Here is a 17,036-nt window from a genome sequence, read left to right on the forward strand (position 1 = left end):
TATGGGATGCCTTGAAGCAGGCTGTCCATACTCGGCAGAAATCAAATTTAACTGAAGTGGAGAGATTTTGTATGGATGAATGGTCAAAAATACCACCATCCAGAATCCAGACACCCATTAAAGGCTATAGGAGGCGTCTAGAGGCTGTTACATTTGCAAAAGGAGGCTCAAGTAAGTATTGATGTAATATCTCTTTTGGGGTGCCCAGATTTATGCACCTGTCTAATTTTGTTATGATAAATATTGCATACGATAAACTATATGTCACTGTAGAAATACTACGGTTTCCATAAGGCATGTTATATATTAAAAGGAAGTTGCTACTTTGAAAACTCAGCCAAAGATAAACAAAACTCCAAAGAATTAAGATGGGTTCCCAAACTTTTTCATATGACTGTATGGAGATGGAAATTTACCACGGGAAAACAATGTGCCCTGCAGTGTACAGGAAAAACAAACATTTTTCACTTACCAGGGCCCAACTCACCCATGGGAATCATATCACGACTTCCAGATTTCTTGTTTACTGAAAAAACACAAAAAAAAAATTCGCATGAATTGGCTTTCCCATACTTGAGTAGCTCTGGAGAGCTTGAGCTCAGCACATCTACATTATGGCATAACTCTGGATGTCCATGAAGATTATGAAACATACAGTTAGTGGGTTAAACAAGAATAACATTTTGCCTAATGCAAGAAAATATAACATGTAACTTTCCAGTATACATTTAACATGTTTAATTGCAAATGTAACGGTTATTTATGGCAGTATTCATCTGTTCTGAAGTTCTGTTTCTTGAAACAAAATGGCAGCAGTCAGACTTACACACTTCTTCACAGGTCTGTTAGCTGGCTCCTGCTGCAATGTTTCAAATGTTGAACTTAACCCATGTATTAAGTGATACAGATGCATCACATATCAAATATGGGGTGGTTCAAAGCCATGTCTGACAGGAGGAGTCTGTCTCATTCCTAGAATGCTACCCCATGTGTATCTATAAATGAAGGGAATAATCCCTCTGCACCTTTGCAAAAATTCTGTTGAGCCAATGAAATTTCTGGTCTAATTTCTGGATTTTCAAGGATTTTCAAGGAGGACGGCAAAACCCCTAAAGCAAGTCTAGACGGAGAAAATAAAAATGAAATGAAGTTTATTTTATCACCTTGGCTTTTCTCTACCAATGGTAGCGTGCTGTCATCAAATCCTGATTTCCCATTTCCTTTGGATCCTTTTGGCATTGTTGACACAGCAGTCTAAAGCAGGAGACATAAATAAAACAATCCAGTAACTATGCAGATCAGAGCTCTAAAAAAATGGATATATAAACATGGAAACTTCTGGCTTAAAGCACAGCATTTGCTTGATGCGGCATGGAGCATATATTATAGCTGTGTGAAAATGTCTTGGCTACAAGGACTGCAATAAAGAATTAGTCTAAACATCAACTTTCAGAATATTGGGCTCAGCTGGTGCACCGATTCATTTACTCTGTATGGAAGCCAGATAGGGAGATTCTTTAATTTATCCTGAGGCAACTACAACTATGCTGGCCAATCTGGGTAAAAAAAAATAAAAAAATAAAAAAATATGAAGGTCAGCGTGTTTACCCTACAAGGTTTAATACTTTATTTTGGCTTTAACATGTATTTCTTCCCTAACTAAAGGCTATTAGTCGTTAATGAACATTAAATATTATACTAAAAGAGCACCATTAGAAACTATTGTCACCTGATAGTGTGAAACACTGTTTTTATTTAGCTTTTCACCTTCATCAATTAACATGACTATGTTTTTGGAAAATGCAAGGAAACCTTAGTTACATAGACATGTCTCCCACATAGACATAGGGAGAACATATTGCAAATAGTGCCCTGACTGGAACCTAGGACCCCAGCCCTACAAAGCTCAGGGAGTCTCAGGCTTTTAACTTCTAAACTCTTTGTAAAATAAAAGTGATAAGTCCTTGTATTTTGATCAACACTATTGAGTAGTGTGCCATAGTCAGACTTATGTCTTCCAATGCCGATCATACCTGGAAGTTGGCTTTGTTCCAACCCTCCTTCTGCAGTGCACCTCGTAATTCCTTGTAGCTCCAAACCATCTGCAGGACATGCGAGGCAGCTTTCACCTCCCTTGGAGACTGACTAAATACAGAATTAGAGTTTAGTAAGGGATTCCACCAGTACAACAATAAAGGAACATAATGCACCGCAGGCACATATATGAGAAAGAAAGTGGCCTAGCAACATTTATGCTACAGCTGTTGTAATATTTAGATCACTATGTCTGTACTTATGAATAGGGCTGCTGCCATATGTTAGTATTACTAGCCCACCTTAACTCTTTGAATCCTCTAGTGATTCATCAGTAAAAACTACCAATACACAACTGGACATTAGTATCTGCCTCTATATATACGTTTCTTATACCCCACCAAATATTGCAGCCCTGTAAGGCCCACCACTTGACTGATTAACTGCACATTTGCATTTTACAGGGTTATCAAACTCTTCCCAGAGAGAAGACAAATGGTAATTGGATAATATTCTGATAAATGAATGATCTGCTCACTGCAAGTATTGAGAAGCATTATTAGATAACCAAGACGGGTCTCCATCACAGACACCAAGGAACTGGATTATTTATGAAAAATAGACATATCGATAGTTTCAAGTTACTCTGGTCAGGGTAGCCTTTGTCGAACATTGTGGGTAAAGAAGAGCATTGAAGAAACGGTTACCTTGATTTATTAATAGTGATAAGCTTTTCAATTCCCTGTGATTGTATTAAGGACCGGGCATTCTCTGAGCTGTCTGTGATTATTTCATGAATGGTGTTCAAAACAGCAACAACTGTGTCTTCCTCCAGGTTTTTTGCAGGACGTTGTTGGCCTCCAGGCAAGTTGCGAACCAGCTGTCCCATGGCGTAGTTACCTGAAGTGAAATCATAGACCATTTGCATTTTATGACTAGAGTATCAGAATAAATCATATAGTGGTGGGATAAAATTGATGGCCAGAATAAGCCATTTACTTGTGGGCTTAAACTGGACTATTAAAATTGGTCAGATATGTCTGGCATTTAAGGAGGAAAGAAAGGAGAAAATACTGATAATGCAGATAGCAGCAATATTTAAAATATTTATGAACACCAGGACAGACGATACACAACACTTAATATCCTCTCACGTCACTCCCCTTTTCACAAACTCTCTCCACATGCCACAGCAGTAAATAATGTGCACCCTGGCTGCCCAAATCTATACCAGTTAACATGTTTATGCACTGCTGCTGCATGTAGCCAGTACAGGAAGTTTGAGGAAAGGGGATTAAGAGGGATTTTAAGTGTCTTATAAACATTTCTCAAAATGCATCAAATACAGCCTGTTCTAACTTTGGATAGTGCAAGTAGAGATGCTGGTGAGATGATTAGAAATGTTAGACTCTACTGCTGACTAGGTCTGTTCTATCATTGGCTTGATTTCCCATTGGATATGTGTAAGCAGCAGTGTAAATAGTACAGCAGATCACACAGAATGAAAAATGCACTGTGAAATAAGCCAAGAGGTATGGGTTAGAAGATAGTGGAAAAGCATCATTTAATATCAAAATGCAGATATTCTTCAGCACATCCCTAGTGTCAATTATATAGTGGGCTCACCTTCTAAAGGTCACACTGCAAAGACAAGGAAATTTATCAATCATGAAGGAAGCCACAAAACTGCAGAACTATGCTACTATTTTTTATTGCACAACATGTTTTATATCATATGGGAAAGGGTCCATGTGATCTGAAACATGTCGTACAATAAAAGGTAGCAGCATAGTTCTGCAGTTTTGTGGCTTCCTTCACACTATGATTCATCATTAAATATCATAATTAAATATTAAATAACATCATTAAAGAATAACAAATTAAAACATATACCTATCAAGTCCTTGTTGCGCCGATCCATAGAAAGATTCCTCAGAGCAATTGCTACAGCCCTTACCACTTTGTCAGAGTCAGACTGAAGCAGCTCTACCAGCACCGGCAGGCCCCTCTCCTTGCGGACTGTAGCACGGATATAGGTTGACCACTGAAAGGGAAGGAAAGAAAATCAGCTGGGTGAGTGTAATCTGCAGGCTTTAAATATCCACATCTTTTGTGTTCAGCACAAGTCATATCAGAAATGCATTGAGAATATGTTTTATATATTCCAAAGCGTCCATTTCTTGCACCCCACAGCGATGAGCTGAATATAAAGAGATGATATTTCACATGAATCACAGGGCTAACAGTGATATAGTGATGACAACATAAAGAAATATTTAAACAGTTATGAAACAGAGAAAAAAAAAATAGTTCTGTTAAGAATGGAGTCTAAGGCAGAAGACTGTGAAACTTGCTGGACATCGACTTTCCAGATAAGTGATCCCATACCTGTAACATTTTTAGGCTAATTAGAAGACTGGAAAGGATTTAAAAACACAGCAAGCTTGGCAAGGACAATTAGCGCCAATCAACTGCCGCAAAGACTTAATAAACCTCTACATGCACAAAAAAGAGGAAAGCATCCATGGGAATTAGTTTAATAGAGAGTGTTCCTTCCCTCCTTCAGCAAATGATACAACTTTATTGCTTTGATGAAGGAGGCAGCCAAGTGCTTTGGAAGGCATTATTAATTGCATGTTGAAATATTTGATCCCCACATCAAACAGAAAAACCCCATTACTTGCAAATGTGCTCTAGAAAGCAGTTCAAGTAAACCATAGATTGCCATTGCAATTGTATCCGGCTTCCAGGAATTACAGCTAAACTACAACAGTCCACTGTAGCTTTTATTTTTCACTAATTACTTAAAAGATTCAGGTTCACACACAATTCATCACATACCGCAAATATAATTATGTATTAAAGATTGTGCATACTTACACTGGGTGGAACATGCAGTGAAAATGAACAGAAGCAAAATCTAGAATTACTTGAATTTTTTGTATACTTTGAGCAAAGGCCTTTTTTTCGGAGTCATGGTCAGTGACGGATAGAAGTGATGCAGAACCTCTATAAATTTATGATATATATATATATATATATATATATATATATATATATATATATATATATATATATATATATATATATATATATATATATATATATATATATATATATATATATATATATATTTTTTTTTTTTTTTTTTTGGGATGTCTAGTGTTTAGCATGAAAAGATCCCATTGCCCAAAGTAAGGTCTATACAAAAGTGGTTTGCTAAGATGATCGTGACAGAACTTGACTGGCCTGCAAAAAGAGCCTGACCTTGACCCAACAGAACACTCATAGAAAAGAAAAAGATTGGAAAATGTGAAAATCCTACCAACAATGCTTGAAACCCCTCTTTCTTGAATAGTATTAGTGGTTACTTTAACGGCGGAGAAAACACTTTATTAAGAGTCAAATTGAAAATTAGAATTTTCTAATTTTTGTATGGTCAAAACTTTCAAATTCGACTAGGGATTTATTCAAACTCTATTTGAGTTTAAAAAAAAAATTAAATTCTATTTAGCCCTTTAAGAATTCGAATTCGTCTATTCGCAATTGGAGAGGTCCAGTGACCAATTTGAAGATGTATGCAGCCTTTCTGGCATCAAATCGAGTTTGGTCCAATTCAAATCAAATTTTTGGGTCGGTAAAATTAGTCAGAGTTTTACATATTCAATTTTTTTAAAATAAATAATAGAATATTGAGTAAAATCAAATTCATGCCAGTTATAAAAAAAAACTCACACAAATTCAACCCTTGATAAATGAGCCTCCCAGTGTGAAATAAGCATTACAACACTGGTGAACATCGATCAAGTTTAAGTTTAACCTCACTTACAGTCCAACTCCCTGCACTCAGGTTCTGTAGGGCTCCTGCTGCAGCCTCCAATGTATTGTAGTTTTGGCTCTCTGTCAGGATAGATAAATAGAGACGCACCACCTCTGGCTGGTACAGAAGTTCAAAACCTACACAAGGGGGAAGGAGAGAGGAAAGAGTGAGCAAAATGATCAATTGCTTCTTCAGGAACATGATTAGTAACATAGAGCATATTTACAATTAAACACCCAGCCCCAGGAAAATACATCAAGAAGTCATTGCAAATAATATATTTATATTTACAACAGCTGAAAAAAGGTCCAGGGAGTTTTATCCGGTTATGAAATATTATGCCACATGATGGCAGTAACAAGACTCAGATTTTCTCAAGGTCAGTCAAGAATACTTATTACCTGTCACCAAATAAAAACCATTTGTATTATAAAGAGGAGATGAGATGTGAAACTGTATTTAAGTTTTAAAAAGATCCCAGAATATCGTTCTTCGGCTCTGCATGCACAAACACTCTTTATTACTGATGCATTATAAGAACTTCCTGATTTCTCCTTTATATAAATGTGTATGCCTAATTTAATATTTTATTCATTTAACTGGATTCATTAAAAAGTTATATTTTGCTTGAAAATGTTGGTAACAGGCCATACCTTTCCTTAACTGACCTTGAAAAAATTAAGTGCTACTGCCCTCATGTGGAAACAGCTTTAAATTGCACAGCAGAGCAAAGCCACCTGGATCATACCCATATTAGTATTCTTTATAAGCTCTTACATGTAATTTGTATCACGACTTACTGAACCGCGCATTATACTAGATAATGTGTCCCCTGTTGTATAATATGAGGATATTGGAAGTCACCTCAGAGCTATATGACAAGCATAAAAGCACTCAGTCTTCACCTCATATTCTAAAATAGTTACGGCACTCCTCAATTATATATAATATCCTTACATTTTACAAGGGGCACATTATTATATATTTTATATGGCTGTTTCTACCCTTTGTAGTCAAACTAATCTTTAGGGCAATATGATTGCCAATTGCCAGTGCTACTGAAGACATTGGGCCAAATTCACTTAAGGGTAAATTTTCGTCAGCGACTGCTTCGCCAGACTCCGCGACACTTCGCCTGGCGCAAATTAGTTACCACTACACTAATTCACTAAAATGCGAAGTTGCGTCTCAGCAGCTTAACGCTGTTGAATTTTCGCTAGCGTTACTTCGGCTGTGCGAGCATTTCATAGCAAACTTTCACTATCATTAATTTCTGCCTAGAGAAACTTCGCTAGCACTCTTGCATTGAGGTTAATTTTAATAGGGCAGGTACCTATAAGTCGTATGGACGTCTTTAATAGTAATAATAGTTTGGACTTTTGAAGGCAATCCCGCTTTAAAAAAAGAAAAGTTGTCAGTTTTAATTTTTGTTAGTTGACCTGGTCTGAGGTGGCGAAGTAAACTCTGGCAAAATTCTGTAAACTCTGTAAAATTCGCACTTTACTGAACTTGCAGAATAACGACAGTTCATTCCCTAACAGGTGTAGAGGACAATTCACTAGTGAACGAGACCGTCTATAACTTTCGTTCATACTCGAGTGAAAAAGTCGCCTGGCGAACGAACGCTAGCGACGGTATTGTTTGCTAGTGAATTGTCTTCTAGGCCTGTTAGTTGCTGATGTTCCTGCGGATGGGATTTCTGGTGAATTGTCCGAAGTAAGTATGCCATTTTCTGAATGTAAAACATTTTACATAATGTGATCTGGTGTAATTGTGGGGAAAATGCCTTATTCTGATCTCCCTACTTGCAAATAGGTATTTTCTGTTTTGTCGCCCAAATGCCTCTCTGATTTCCAATGGACAAAAAATTGTGTTTGTGCCATTACCATTAAGAGTTCAAAATCCTTCCGCTTTGTAAACAGGTAGGATTTCAGATAATGGTTGCCTTTGTATTATGGTAAATGGCAACATTTCTTCTCGAGAATTGCTTGACCTGCAAGTGCATCAGCAAGTCTTTTCAGGTCAATGGTAGGACAGTTCCCAGTAACCCACCCCATGGCTGGAAATTGCCCCTTGTGCCATTGCACAGCCATAAATTATGATAGAACTGCTGCATTATCAAACAGACACCCTATTTATTACATATCCCTGAGCAAACACAAGTTATTACCAATTATTAAGTCAATCATTTGTATTTCCAAAAACACATTACTTAACATTGCACATTATTTTCACACATTCACAAAGGGCCTTGCCATTCAATATCATTATATCATATCATCATATCATCAGTCCGTTCGATTTTGTAGTTTGATGTTGTGAAGGAAGTTCCGCAGTTACCCAAAATATTTCTGCAAGCCACCGAGAGATTTTGTTTAGCCAAGTCTGGAATTGCAGCCACACATTCCAAGGCATCGAGCCACAAATTCAAATTGGTCTAATTTGCAGCACAAGGTTAACATGGGAAAAATGTGTGGTTAAGAAATGGGTAATGGATCAAGCCCACGTGATTATACCCACCACAGCGCCAGTGTACAGTACTGCAGTCACGTCCTATATGGAGATCAACATTCAGTTCTCTGGTGTCTGTCATGTACAGCTGGATAAATTACAGAGCAATATAGGGTATTTGGGGAATGCATTAAGAGGAGGTCAAATTCCTTCTAATACTATTTCTTTAGATAAATACATATGAAGCAATATATAAATTGGAGCCAATTAAAAAGAAGCTTAAGTGCATGGAAATCCGAATAGTTCTAAATAGAATTATTTCATTCTATACTTTACAAATAGTGAAGTCACTCTTCAGTATCACTCTCAGTGATCAGTTTACCCTTCTGACTGTACCTCCGACATGTAGAGAGGCAGATTGTTGAGAAGGGGAAAGTGAAGAGTACCAATAATACTTTCAGAAACAGGAGAGAATTAATTGATTAGGCATATAAAGGTTCTTAATTCCATGAGGTGAATCTCATATTAAATGTTCATTTTGGCAATAGTTCAGCTTCACAATTGTGTGGGCAGGGAACATGCAAGAGGGCACAAAATTATGTTCCTCTCACCCAGCACATATATAAACATGATAATATTAGAAGCAGCAATAAAGTGTGGAGATTTTACTGAACTATGATCACATGAACAGACCCATAAAACCCCCTATATATGATGGAATAAAGACTCACACAATACAATACACACAATTCTGCAATAACATCCCCTTCTCACTCTATATGAAAATGGGTTAAAGCTTATGTAAGAGTCTAATATCATGCAAATAGGCCATGGTCAGACCCTTTGATATTTGGGAAATGGGGGTAAACTGTGATGGCACAAGACACACAAAAGAACTTTGAAACAGAAGCAGCAATGCAGCACATATACAATATTTTATACATTTTATATGGCAGGTTCTTGAAAGGTCATGGGCACTTTTTATACTAGGCGGGGAAAGAGAATATGTGAGTTATAATGACCTAATAAAGTTGTCCCTGTCCCTGCTTTACAAGCAGTAAACATTTGTATATAATCATGTTCCAAAGCCTAGTTTTTATATCTCAGTATTTACAATGGTGATGCAACAAGTCCTTAAAAACCCCTTTAATGGAACATAGAAAGCCGAATTTGACAGCTCGACCCACAGTCCCGGATTGTTACTGTCCCAACTTTTTCTTTGATCTCCTGCACTGAACAGCCAGAAAATATACACAACGTTTCTAACTTAATTGGCTTTTGGCAGAGAGCAGAGAATATGTGGCAGGTGCACTTAGATACTTTTGTAACAATTTAAGATAAGCAAGTCTCTTGGGGAAACTGTCGCTGCAAATCTTTTTGTCCCTCTTTTGATTTCCAAAATGTTGGGCGGTATGCCAGAGTGCAAGCATAAAGAACCCTGCAAACCTTAAAAGGCACTGAGCATGCACTATTCTGGGTACAAGAACGAGGGCTGCACTGTGAAACCTAAAAGTACACAGAAGCCTTAAAACAGTTGCCTTTATTGTGAAAAAATCCCAAAATACTTCAACCATTTACCATGATTTTTATTTATCTAGTCCGGTGTTGCCAGGCACATGGCATGGCACAGATCAAAAAGGAAAACTGAAACATGGAATCTACAGAGCTTGCAGATGTTTAAATGAAGTCTGCACGTACACAATGCAGGCTGTATGTTTAGCATTGGTTATGGAAAGGGATGTGTCACCTTTGCAGACACAGGACCCTGAAATGATCTCATGGAAGACCCAGCTGTTCTTTAGCATCAGGGAGAAGCATTTAGCGTGAGCTAGTGATATGAATGTGTTGCATGGATAAAAAGAGAAGGATGTCATTAACATTGTTAGGAAAAAGTAAGGAAATGTGAGAGCAAAAACAAACTTGCAGGGAGCAGGCTTCTATAGAACAGTCAGCAGGGGCCCAAAATGCACTGTTGTCATGGCTACCCAATCAGTATCCTCCAGAAGATGCAAAGCTGTCTACCGAATTTAGTTAAATGGATGTCACAAGGGCTCCATGTAACAGGGAGGTAGCTATAGCCGCGGGCATCTGGAGGGCAATATATGTGTAAGGTAGGCAGCTTCCCCCCAAATTCCAAGAAATAGAGCACTGTATGCTTTACTATGTAAATACCTTAACCAAGAAAAACAAGAGCATCGCTTACCACAGCTACCGCTGCCAAGTTCTAAAGCTGGCAAAAGATTTTTTTAAAATAAACAGGAACATTGCATAGCAAAAATGAATAAAAATGTTGAGTAACAAAACAAAAGACAAACTGGCAGTGAGGGGAGAACGGGATGACGAGGCACATGAATAAAATAATGCATGAGAACACTAAAGAACTAGATATAAGACTGCTTCAAAGGGCTCCCAAGGCCCAGCTTCAAAGGCAGGACAGCTTTAAATATTCAAGGTATGAGCTTAATGGTCCCCCTTGATGGCTGTAAATCTTTGCTGCTGCCAGCTTGACTCAATATCTGTGAAACATTGGATCTGAACTGCCTGGCCAGGTTGTGAGTTATGGCCGCCTCTATGCCATGCTTATGTAACAGCCACACTCACACGACACATGCAATGGAAGGCTGAGCTGCAAGCTTCTCGGCGGAAACACACACACCTTGAAAAGAACACATTATAGTGATACAATAAGTCAACATTCACTTGATGTTGCTATTGTATAATTTCACTTTTAAACATAAGAATGGATTATTAAAAATTGAGCTCTGCTGGTGGGTATACATCATTATGCACCTACTGTGTGCCAAGTTGAGGAATTTGCCAAATAACTAGTTATTTTACAGTGCTCTTCAATTTATCACATGATGTACTACTGTGAGAACTGATTACAAGAAATTTTGACAAATGTCAGCCAAAGCGATGGAGTAAGATTTAGTAAACTGAGAATTCACAGGAGATTACAAAGATAGAGAGTAAAAACATGGAAAGGAAAGGGCCCATTTGTGGATTCCACAAACATTTGCATTACTGAGAGAACAGCAGCAGGGAAGTTTTTGACTCTGGATAGGTAAGGATAAAAGCTGCACACTTGGCAACAACCTCCTAAGGATTCTCGGGTTTAGCTTTGAGGTTACATGCATTCAAAGTAGTACTAAAAAAAGGGTCCACTCCAAAATGTAGGCAAGACAAAAATGAAAGAATGAAAGAACGCTAACAAATATGTATTGGTTTATTGGTTCAAAGCTGAATAATCTGCTTGGTCCTGTCAGTGCTCACACAGGGTAAATTTGTAGGCATTTTCATGTCAATTCCATCCACGTATGCTCTGAGCAGATGCCATTAATGTGAGAGCTACAATAGGTAGGGAGCAGGTTGATTTTTTCTCTACTGGCACTTCCACTGGCAGTGAAAACACTACTTGTGCGATTGACTGACTGCCACTTGCAGCAGACTGCCTCTTCCACGGGCGACAGTGTTCCAATATAACTTGTAATGCAGAAGAATGGTTATTGGCAGAAGTACAACACTTTACATGTGTTTATCTGGCTTAATTGCAGGTGGGGGAAGGATATAACCTCTGAGAATACTTCTGCATTCCAAAGAATAAATCTGAGCCATTTGCTCAAGAACAGTCAGTGGCTGCCCATTCAGAGCTGACAGCGTAGGGGTGTTCCTGCTGGTAAAATGCAGCTAAAAATATTAATGGACGATGGATATCCCTTGAGTGCACTTGTTTTGAATATCTCAAAGACAGCTCATTCTCTCAAGAGGCCTAACAGAAGCCAGAGACTACTTATAAAATATTTAACCTACAAAGATATATAAACAGCATGTCATGAAACACAGTAAATCTTTATTCTTCTGAACTTGTGTCTGGACACCCACAAAAATAGGAAGAGAGGGCAATCAAACCAAAGAGAAAGAAAAACCTTAGCTTAGGGGCACATTTACAAAGCTCGAGTGAAGGATTCGAATTAAAAAAACTTCGAATTTCGAAGTGTTTTTTGGCTACTTCGACCATCGAATGGGCTACTTCGACCTTCGACTACTACTTCGAATCGAACGATTCGAACTAAAAATCGTTCGACTATTCGACCATTCGATAATCGAAGTACTGTCTCTTTAAGAAAAACTTCGACCCCCTACTTCGGCAGCTAAAAGCTACCGAAGTCAATGTTAGCCTATGGGGAAGGTCCCCATAGGCTTGCCTGCGTTTTTTTGATCGAAGGATATTCCTTCGATCGTTGTATTAAAATCCTTCGAATCGTTCGATTCGAAGGATTTAATCGTTCGATCGTAGGATTAGCGCTAAATCGTTCGACTTCGGTATTCGAAGTCGAACGATTTTAGTTCCTAGTCGAATATCGAGGGTTAATTAACCCTCAATATTCGACCCTTAGTAAATCTGCCCCTTAGTGTCAATACCCATAGAAATTAAATTACAACTTACAGATAATAGGGAAAGATCATACACAAACCTGTGCTTAATCTAATCATCCTTTTAAGGAGTTAATGTGCACTGGGTTTGCACTTTTAATAACTAGTATAGGTATGGAACCGGTTATCCAGAATGCTCGGGACCTGGGGTTTTCTAGATAACAGATCTTTCCATAATTTGGATCTTCATACCTTAAGTCTACTAGAAAATCTTGTAAACATTAAAGAAACCCAATAAGCTGGTTTTGCTTCCAATAAGGATTTATTATATCTTAGTTTGGATCACGTACAAGGTCATGTTTCATTATTACAAAGAAAAAGGCAATAATTTTTTAATATTTTGGATTATTTGGATAAAATGGAGTCTATAGGAAATAAGCCTTTCCGTAATTCAGAGCTTTCTGGATAAAGTGTTTACTGATAATGGATCCCACATCTGAAGAACAAGCACAGGTAAGGGACCTATTATCCAGAATGCTTGGGACCTGGGGCTTTCCGGTTAATGGGTCTCTCCGTAGTTTGGATCTTCACATCCTAAAACTACTAAAATATCACTTAAACATTAAATAAACCCAATAGGCTGGTGTTGCCTCCAATAAGGATTAATTATATCTTAGTTGGGATCAAGTACAAGCTGCTGTTTTATTATTACACAGAAAAAGGAAATCATTTCTAAATATTTGGATTATCTGATTATAATGGAGTCTATGGGAGACGACCTTTACGTAATTCGGATAATTTCTGTATAACGGGTTTCTGGATAACGGATCCCTTACCTGTATTTATAAATAGTATTTAGGCCTAGTGCTTTGATGGATGAAGCAGGCAACACCAGTCACTGCCAGGGGTTTATACCAGATAGCAAGTGCTTTTTTTTCTGCACAAAAACAAGCTTCCAAGCCAATGCTCCCCATACTGACACTTCTACCATCACATAAGCACATTTATTTTTCTACTTTCCTTCCTCTCAAAATACCAACACTCTATTTTGATCAAGTCCTTCTTCCAGTCATGTACCTGCCTCTCAAGGCTCTCTACCTATTTGGATCTGTGTAGATGGGCTGGATTGTACAACAGGTGGTAAAGCCGGTTCTGACAACTTTTAAACATTTGCATCCCTTAGAGTAACCAACCACAAAATCTGTCCCAGAAGATGCAAATACAGGTGATATCATATATTTATTATGGAAAGGTTTGTCATGAAGGATACATAAACACTGCCATTTAATTCAGTGTTGCCTAAATCAGGTATAAAAACCGAGGGACATGTTTACTAACACCGGAGATAATATGTACTCAGATTTCCGGAGATGTTGCCCATAGCAACCAATCAGACCTTTGCTTTTGTTTTCTTATTTGTTGGTGACTGTTTAAATCTAATTGTTGATTTATTGCCATGAGCAGCATCTCCAGAAATCTGTAAAAATATTTATCTCTAATGTTAGTAAACATGCCCCTGAGTCTAAACTTCTCAACCTATGGTGAAGTCAACACAGCAGTTAGGTTACATACTTAATTCTTTGCATTAAATAGTGGTATCCAGATTCAATGTGCACTAATGCCAACAGCACTAAATTCCTACTATCCCTACTCATCCCATCTATTGGTGCTCTAACACCCATTTCACTAACAAAACACCTCTAAGCTTGTTTCCTGGTATAAGCGGAATGAGTGAATATTAATACGACTAGATACGCAGAGTACCTAATAATTCAATGAAGGTTTTTACTGTAATCTAAGTACAAGCTGTTGTTAACAGTAACCACACTAACAGGACACTACACACTCCTAAACCGGCTGCTCTTCAAATACCCATCCATTGATGCACCATGCATTGGCTAACATAGTACATCAGCAGATAACATTTTCAACCAGCATGATTCCCAAACCAACTGATATGCTTTAGTGCACGGATCTCAGTTAGGACCTCTGCACCACCATACACATGTACCAATTATTCTGTATGATATTGTACTTAAAACAGACTTGAAAAACTGCAATGTAACATTTCATTTACATATCTATTTATATTTATTAGGTGTGACTGAAAAGTGAGGAAATCATAGCCACAAAATAAACTATGTTTAGGATGTCTGTATTTGATTACAAAAAATAAATAAAAAAAAAGCAATAATTATCTCCCTATTTATTAATGTCAGGTTGTTGGCCATTCAGCTTCCTTTGAAGCAGCAGAATAAATCATCACTACAGACTGCTAAGGAATTAACAATAAGTCTCCACAGACTAATTATAATGAGAATGTCTAAGTGGTGTTACTAAGCAAAGCCATTTAAAGTGTTAGGGGCACATATATTTTTCACAACTATCTATAGCTACTTTTACAAATTCATAGATATTTAACAAAGAACATAAGGGCAGACTGCTCCCACAGACTTCTTAGACAGATAAAGTGCTACAAAAGTCAAAGTGCCCTTTCTGGCTGGCAGGTGCCTTCTCCCAAATAGGAAACAAACTATTAATGGCACCAGCTGCTGCTTTCCAGCATTCATATCTGTGTTCTCTCCTGATCTCTAATGGCGCAACAACATGCCACAGGTAAAACATCTCCTCTTTACGTTTACATGTACTTGGCCTGATCACATGAGCAATCCATGGAATAGATGGTAACTGATGAGCAGTGAGTGTTTGGCAAAGGCTTCAATAAGTATTGCATTGCGAATGAGGCCTTTGCACAGGGTTAAACACTTAACAAAAATGTACAAATTTTTAGTTTCTATCCATAAAAAAATACAGCAAGATGAATTAGTGGTAACTGCCAGTTCCAAAACCCCTTTCTGTCCCTGCTACCTCCCTCTCTTGATTTAAGGATTATTTTTAGAAGGAAATTCTTGTGGTTGAAACCATTGAGAAAGGAATGAGAAAACATTCAGAGGCCTGTGTTTGACTCCGAGCCCAGCTGAGAACTCCTACATCCTTCAAACCTGTTTGGAAGAGGAAGCAGTAGACACAAATGAAGTGGCTGTGTGAAGGAAGTATTAGGTTAAAGAACTATCAAGGAAATCACCTTTTAATTTGAATTATTGGTACCATTTCTTTAAGCACTCTGCTGAAAGATGGGAAAAAAAACTAGTGACAAATCTTGATGAGAAGTCTAAAATGTTAAGATAAGTTGTTTTTTTTGTGTGTAAGATTTTTTTCTAAAACAGAAGCTACTGTTTAATCTGAGGGGCTATTATTTCTCTCCCCATTTCATAGCATGGAGGTGGACTGTACAGAAAATTGGCTTTTTTGATTGTACCTGGAAATTCTTTTTTTTTCTCTCCAAATACCAAAATCAAGTCTAAAGAGGACCCAGCCCAGATTGGGGATTTTAAATGGACCAAGATCGTGCCTGAACTGATTGAACGTCTTTGATTATTAAGCTCTCCATTGTGTCCTAATCCTGCAAGTGCAGTACAAGGAAAAGAGGCTTTGTGATCTCATCAGAATGGCAAAGAGGTGGCAGCATGGAGACTGAGCTGTCACTTTCATAATGAAGCCAGAATGTAATGATGCCCCAAGTCACCCAAGACTGCAAGAGCTTATTAGAAGGGAACTTCTCTGGATGTCTTCACATATTACACTTCTTCCAATTTATCACTCAGGGCTGCATACTGAGAGACTAAAGCATACTCACTATTGCTCTCTGGGCTTTTTATTATCAGCATATCCTCTTTAGGTTAGAAAGGGTTATGTTTTGTAACCATTTTACAGACATTATTAATTTTATACAACAGAAAAGGTTTTATAGTATATAAAGAGCTTTAAAATTGGGTTGATCCATTCAAACCTTTCCACTATTTAAAAAGGACACCCTTAGTTTGCACACAGTTATTATGCAAACTCAACAGCCATACTTATATTAACATTTAATAACATATTATGAGAACATCTTAAGTGTAGACTACTATTCTGCCCATAGAGTTTTGCTGTGCATGTTATTGCAGAGCCACCATTTCCTCCAGATTCCTCTTCCAGTAAAAGTCATTTATTTTCTAAAATGTTTTTCCTATAGTTCCAACACTTCACAATCCTGGCACAAAAGGAGTTAATTAAGATTAATTAAAGGCAAGTCCCAGGACATTCATTATTTTACAGTCTCCTTTAAGGACTGTTCAGTGACCAGCCACTATAAATGCATGTGGCATTGCTAAAGGTCAACTGCTTCTGGACACTGCTAAATATCTTATCTCAGGATTGTGAGGAATGTCAACTGCCTAAGGATGTGAAGGGTAAAAGCCAGATCACACCTTGTCCATACACACTCTAGCTTCCCAGAGACCCAAATAATCAATAC

At 37.7% G+C, this 17,036-nt stretch overlaps 1 protein-coding gene across 8 annotated transcripts in view; it reads right to left on the bottom strand.

Moving 5' to 3' along the window:
• The window catches only part of arvcf.S (ARVCF, delta catenin family member S homeolog), a 229,655-nt gene that overhangs the window by 5,993 nt on the left and 206,626 nt on the right, over positions 1 to 17,036 (bottom strand). For 6 of the 8 annotated variants that reach the window (XM_041580314.1, XM_041580312.1, XM_041580318.1 and 3 more), the window contains 6 exons: positions 5,864 to 5,991; positions 3,928 to 4,078; positions 2,742 to 2,934; positions 2,034 to 2,145; positions 1,164 to 1,254; positions 473 to 526 (listed from right to left, as the gene is read on the bottom strand). In XM_041580314.1, the coding sequence (XP_041436248.1) occupies positions 473 to 526; positions 1,164 to 1,254; positions 2,034 to 2,145; positions 2,742 to 2,934; positions 3,928 to 4,078; positions 5,864 to 5,991 (729 nt within the window). The remainder of the gene's footprint in view (positions 1 to 472; positions 527 to 1,163; positions 1,255 to 2,033; positions 2,146 to 2,741; positions 2,935 to 3,927; positions 4,079 to 5,863; positions 5,992 to 17,036) is intronic. The other 2 variants (XM_041580313.1, XM_041580319.1) reach the window with 1 other exon arrangement.

Source organism: Xenopus laevis, chromosome 1S (genome assembly GCF_017654675.1).
Source record: "Xenopus laevis strain J_2021 chromosome 1S, Xenopus_laevis_v10.1, whole genome shotgun sequence".
NCBI lineage: Eukaryota > Metazoa > Chordata > Amphibia > Anura > Pipidae > Xenopus > Xenopus laevis.